Source organism: Urtica dioica, chromosome 8 (assembly GCF_054948205.1).
Source record: "Urtica dioica subsp. dioica isolate 48M chromosome 8, U.dioica_male_clone48M_v1_H2, whole genome shotgun sequence".
NCBI classification, from domain to species: domain Eukaryota; kingdom Viridiplantae; phylum Streptophyta; class Magnoliopsida; order Rosales; family Urticaceae; genus Urtica; species Urtica dioica.
This window is the reverse complement of record NC_142763.1, coordinates 37,812,730-37,818,729: the sequence shown is the minus strand read 5'-3', so window position 1 is coordinate 37,818,729 and position 6,000 is coordinate 37,812,730. Positions and strand designations below refer to the sequence as shown.

The 6,000-nt window shown below is 38.9% G+C and overlaps 1 protein-coding gene across 1 annotated transcript; it reads right to left on the bottom strand.

Annotated features, from left to right (window-relative positions):
- Window positions 1–1,238: 1,238 nt before the first annotated feature.
- Window positions 1,239–1,926, bottom strand: LOC149389655 (chaperone protein dnaJ 11, chloroplastic-like). The gene has a single exon (XM_089621731.1). The coding sequence runs from the start codon at window positions 1,828–1,830 to the stop codon at window positions 1,510–1,512; it is 321 nt and encodes a 106-aa protein (XP_089477857.1). The 5' UTR covers window positions 1,831–1,926; the 3' UTR covers window positions 1,239–1,509.
- Between the last annotated feature and the right edge of the window lie 4,074 nt (window positions 1,927–6,000).

Below are 6,000 nucleotides of genomic sequence, written 5' to 3'. Positions count from 1 at the left end.
AAGATCCGCCATCACCACCACCACTGCCATCACCATCACTGCCACAACATGAGGAGGAAGAAGACCTACCTCCACAACATGGGGAGGATGAAGAACTGCCTCCACAACATGAAGGAGGCCAGCCACCCACCAAAAAAAGATCGAGAACAAAGATGTTTCAATATATTCAAGAAATCGGGGAATGGGGGATAAAACGGGAAAATGTGGAAAAATTGTGAAAGCTGGCAAGGGACTTCATCGTTGATAAACCTACAAGAAGTGCATTTCATCCAAGTTCACCGGGTAACTTCTCACGATCTTGTCGAGTTTATGAGACAATTTGTTCATTACATTGTTTCTACCGACCAATCATTTAATCATGTAAAATCCGAAGAATTTCTTAGAATCATATATTATTTAGCCCCTGGTATTCAAATGATTAAGAGGACTCAATTACGAAGAGACATATTGAAGTTTTTTTAGAAGAAACTAAAAAAAATGAAAGTCATATTTATGTCGGGCTCGTTAGTGTAGTTTTAAACTCAGATATATGGTCGGGTAATAGTAAGATAAATTTCATGAATGTGGTAGTTCACTACATAGACGACTCGTGGAATTCATGCAAAATAAGCATAACCTTTAGGAGAATTGAGGGAAGCCACACGGCCGATAGCATCCTACAAATCCCACTTCAAGTGATGGAAAAGTGGCATATACGTGATAAAATAATTTTCATAACCTTAGATAATATCACAACTAACAACGTCCTGGTTAGAGGCGACGGGAGATACCTTGTGAGGACAACCTTCTACATCAAAGGTGTGCAACCCATATTATAAATCTTATAGTCAAAACCGGTTCCAAAACCTATGACCCATGCATTGTCAAAATTAGGAACGCCATTGTCTAGGTCAATAGTTCCAATCCTATGATAGATGAGTTGAAGTGACGTTTTTTTTTTTTTTTTTACTAAATGGCCTAAATGAGAGGACTTTACACTTTGACAATAGAATTAGATGGAATTCAACATACTTAATGTTGATAAACTTTTTTTCTTTGGGTTATTCCGATGTCATAGTACAAGTTATCAACAGTGCGGATAACGCTGATGATGTTGCTATAGCTAATGTAAGTCACGGAGATTTAACAAATCAGTTTTGTTTTCTAAGCCTAGTGTAAAGTTTCCGATTCCATATGATAAAGTTTTGGCACAACATTAGTTTTATTTTATATTATATTAAATATGTGCTGAACCTTAGTAACGCACGAAACGGTTTCTTTTCGTTCTTCAACAAATATACAAAACAAGATACAACAGTGCAACGAGACAAGGCCATCGTCATAAGAAACTAATACCATTATGAACATTTACTTCATCCTTTCTGCTTGGCCCTTAATTAAATCTCCTCTGTTCTCAGACAACAAACCAAGTCATAAAAATAATCGAACTCAGCTCTAGTTATGTACTGAAACAAGCCCAAAAAAAAGGAAAGAAGATTACTAGACCCAGCCCGAAAAGGGAAAGGCTTTTTACCAGCATTGATCAGTTTCCCATGATCTCTTGCTGGAAAATCCGGCGGCCGGAGAAGAATAGGAGAAGGGTCTCCGGCGATGGAGGAAGAGATCTCTGTCGTAGGAGGCTTTCTTATGGGGATCGGAGAGTGTGGAATATGCTGCGTGGAGTCTCATGAACTCGGCGGCCGAGTGTGGCTTGTGCTCGAAAGCCACAACGTCAGGGTGACAAGTCCTCGCTCGTCTTCTGTAAGCTGATTTTATGTCGTTTGGGCTCGCACTCGTCGGAATCCCCAGAATCTCGTAAAACGACGACGTTGTTCCTGTCGCTGTAGACATTTCAAAGGTATCACTAATTCTTTTGTTTTGATATCTGTTTTTTACTCGTTTGTTTCTTTTTTTTCTTTTTTTTTTTTTTGTGCTTTGATGAGTGTGAAAATACAGGGATTCGGATGCTTGAGTTATATAGAGGCCCTGGATTGGATTTTTTTTTTTTTTTTTTTTGAAGTAGTCCTTCTTGGATATTTTGTCTTTACAATTATTATTGATGTTATATTTTAACTCAAATACTCTTTAATAAGAAAGAAAAAAAAACTTATTCAATATAATATAAATGTCAATTTATAACAAAATTGCTGGCAAGTAAATCTTTGTGGGTTCTTACAAGTTACAATGATAACAATATTACTTATTTTTAGATTAATTTGTGGCAATAGGACAAATTTTATAGTAACATTTAAAAAAAAAAATTATCATAGTAACATGTTGTAAAATGCAAATATGTATTTTGTTTTCTGGACCAGATAAATAAATACGATTGATAATGAGCTTTGAAATCTTATCCGCTTGATGCGTACGATGCTGACTCGGCTGATATATGGATAAGCCTCATTGATTCAGTGCCCCTTTTAATTTATTTTTGGTTGATACTAATATAAGACCATCCACAATCTATCTCTATTTTTCATCTCTATTTTACATATTTACATCAGTGAACAGTATATTTTATCTGCACTCCATCTCTATTTTACATCTGCTTTAAAGAATATTCTAAGTATATCCTCTCCCACTATATTTTTTTACAATTGAGTTTTAACCCATTATTTTTTTATAGATTATAAATTTGACCAACACCATTAATTTTGTTCATATTAGTCCAAATACATAAATATTATTAATTTTGTACATACATACATCCTCTCCCACTATATTTTTTTTTGTATGTAGTATTGTGATTTAAGTTTTTCAATTATGTAATTTTTAAATGTCTTGATGTTTTTTTAATCGTCTATGTAAAATATTGTGATTTCTATTGTAGTAATTTTATTTTCTTTTTTCAAGTATGAGTTGTTTTTTAATTAATAATTTTTAGAATACCCTAATTTACAAATATATACATAATACATATAAGTATTAAATTGTAGTTATAAATTAAATTTTGGGCTAATAATATAATTTTTAAAAGTTTGGGGTAAATATAGAGATGAAATAGTGCATCTCCATATTTGGAGACACACTATTACGTTTAGCTCCATATTTGAAGAATGGAGAAAAAAATGAAGATGCATTGTGCAAGCATCTCTATCTCTATCTCTATCTCTATAGTAGAGATGCATTGTGCATGCTCTAAGGCATTTCAGCCAAAGCCTCCTTTTGTAAATCAAGAATGAGAGAAAAGTTCCAAATTACGTAAAAATGACAAGGAGAGCTTTCTTAAGTTTGTGAGCTAAAATATTACAAAATCTAAGACTGAAAAGAATCCACACCAACTAAAACTAGCAAAAATATAAATAATATCTTCAATAATGAGCGCTACTTCGGTCACCAGAATAGCCTTCATCTTTTTTTTTTTTAAATCGACCCCCCGCCCTACTCTCTTCACCGAAGCGGAAGAAGAGAGGACGAGGAAGAAACTAGCATAACATTCATCAAATCAGTTTCAAAAGAACTCCGAACAAGGGTCGGAGCTTCCCCGAAATTACAAAACCCGGAGACCCTGTCACGAGCAGCCCACATACACAGTTCATGAGTCACCCGGTTGGCGTCTCTGCTAACCCAAACAAAATTAACTGAATCAAAAGACTTAGACTCCTTCAAAATATTCTGATACATCGGACTCAAAAACCAAAAAGGACAAATTTTGGACTGGCGGAGACTATCCATAATTAGTTGGTTATCTCCTTCTATCAAAACACGATCGCATCCTCGGAACTTCGCGACAAGAAGAGCCAGAAGCACCCCCTTGAGCTCCACTTCCTGCGCCGAAGTCGCCTCCACCGGACTACGCCACAACCAGACTATAGCTCATCCATGGTCTCTCGCCACCAATCCCACTGAGGCCCGTCCCAACCTGAAAGACCCATCAGTATTAATCTTAACAATTCCTTCACTAGGCTTAGCCCACACCCGAGGCCTAAAAGCTTTTGGAGGAGGGACATCTTCTCTTGGGCAAGCCAAAAACTCCAGATGGTCTCACACACCGGCTCTCACTATGATAAGGGAGCGCTCAAAATCCAAGGACCTCTAATAAAAAACGTTGATGTTTCTACGACGCCAGAGCTCTTCCAAAATAATCCAGGCCCGAACCACCAGTTCATTTGAGCGACCTCTCATAGACCTCGCCGAATCATTAGAATCCAAAATCGCCTCAATCAGTCTTACACCCGACGTGTTATCCGGCCACTTCCAACGCAAACCCAGACCTTCCAAAAACCAGAGCCTATTAGCCCAATCACAATTGAAAAACAAATGAGCCAATGTTTCCTTATCCTTCCCACAGCTCCGACACGACTCATCCTCCGACATTCTCCGGCGAACCAAGACCGGAGCCAGATTAAAACATTCCTTAGCAATTCTCCAGAGGAACATCTTGCCACGTTCATGAATTCTGAGCTTCCAAATCCTATTCCCAATATTCGGCGTATCTCTAACACCCTCTCCTCGGATCTGACGCAAAGCCGACTTGACCGAGAATCTCCCCGAATCCTCCGCCGTCCAGACCAGCTTATCCGGACTTGGGTCCTCTAGAATCTTCATTGCCGAAATTTTCCCAAGCCATTCCAAGCCACAAATCTCAGCAATTGCCCTGCTATCCCAAGCGCGATTCCCCTCCTGAAGCAAAGAACTCACCGATAATCCCATGGGAGCCCCACTCATGTTGAGGAAGTGCTTACCTTCTAAGACCCATTTGTCTTCACTTATGCTCACCTTACCTCCATCCCCAATCAAGTAACCCGAGTTTTCTTTGATCAAACCTCTCAAGGCGCACACTTCCCTCCAAAGCCCGGAAAGGTTTCTCTTCACAGCAGTATCGAGAAATTTTTTTTCTCCACAGTATTTTTTCCGAAGAATATCTACCCAATTCAGCTTCGAGTCCGCCGCCAAATGCCATCCAATCTTCGCAAGAAGAGCTGAATTCATGTCTTCAAATTTTCGGAATCCTAAACCTCCTTCACTTTTGGGTTTATAAATTTCACTCCAACTTGTCGCCGCCAAGAACCGAGTCCCTGCAAAAGCCCCTTTCCACCAGAATCTTCTAGTCATTTTGTCGAGGGCTTGGCAAAAAGTTTTGGGGAGTCTAAAGGAAGACATAGTGTAAATCAGGATGCTTTGAATGACCGTCTTCACTAGTGTAGATCTCCCGGCTTTGGAGATAGTTTTCGCCATCCAACCTTCAAGACGGCTGCGCACTTTATTCTTGAGGAACACAAAGCTTTCACTCTTCTTAATCCCAATAAAGAGAGGATTTCCTAGGTGAATTACATCCTTGGAACACTCATTCATCCCGAGAGTGGTTTTTATCTCTTCCTGGACCTCCTCCGTGCAATTTTTGGAAAAGAATAACCCGGATTTATTCACGTTCACTTTTTGCCCGGACCACTCTAGAAACTTCTCCACACAACTCCAAATAGCTTCGACTTCACTCTTTTCGGCTTGACAAAAAAGGATCGTGTCATCGGTGAACATAAGGTGCGAGATGCTTGGCACCTTTCTTCCTATCCGGATACCATGGAAACCACCCTTCATCTCTTCTCTTTCCAAGAGTCTAGTAAGAACCTCCGAGGCAATTATGAATAAGAAAGGCGATAATGGATCTCCTTGTCTAAGACCTCATTCAAGCTTAAGACTTTCAAGAGGGCTTCCATTCAACAAAATCGCGCTTGAGGCCGAGCAAACACACTCCTTCACTAACTTGATCATCTTTTCCGACATCCCAAAATTATTTAGGACTTTAAAAATAAAACTCCATTCCATCCGGTCATACGCTTTACTCATATCTATTTTTAATCCCAAGAGACCCTTCTTGCCTTTCACTTTCTTCATCTTCTCAACTACTTCTCTAGCAAGAATCGTGTTCTCTACGATCCATCTTCTGGGAATGAAAGCCAATTGGAAAGGCGAAATCATTTTGTGAAGGATTGTCCTTAGCTTAGCCGTTAAGATTCTTGTGATAACTTTGAAACTAAAGTTGCATAAGCTTATAGGACGAAAATTATCGAACTCCTCCGC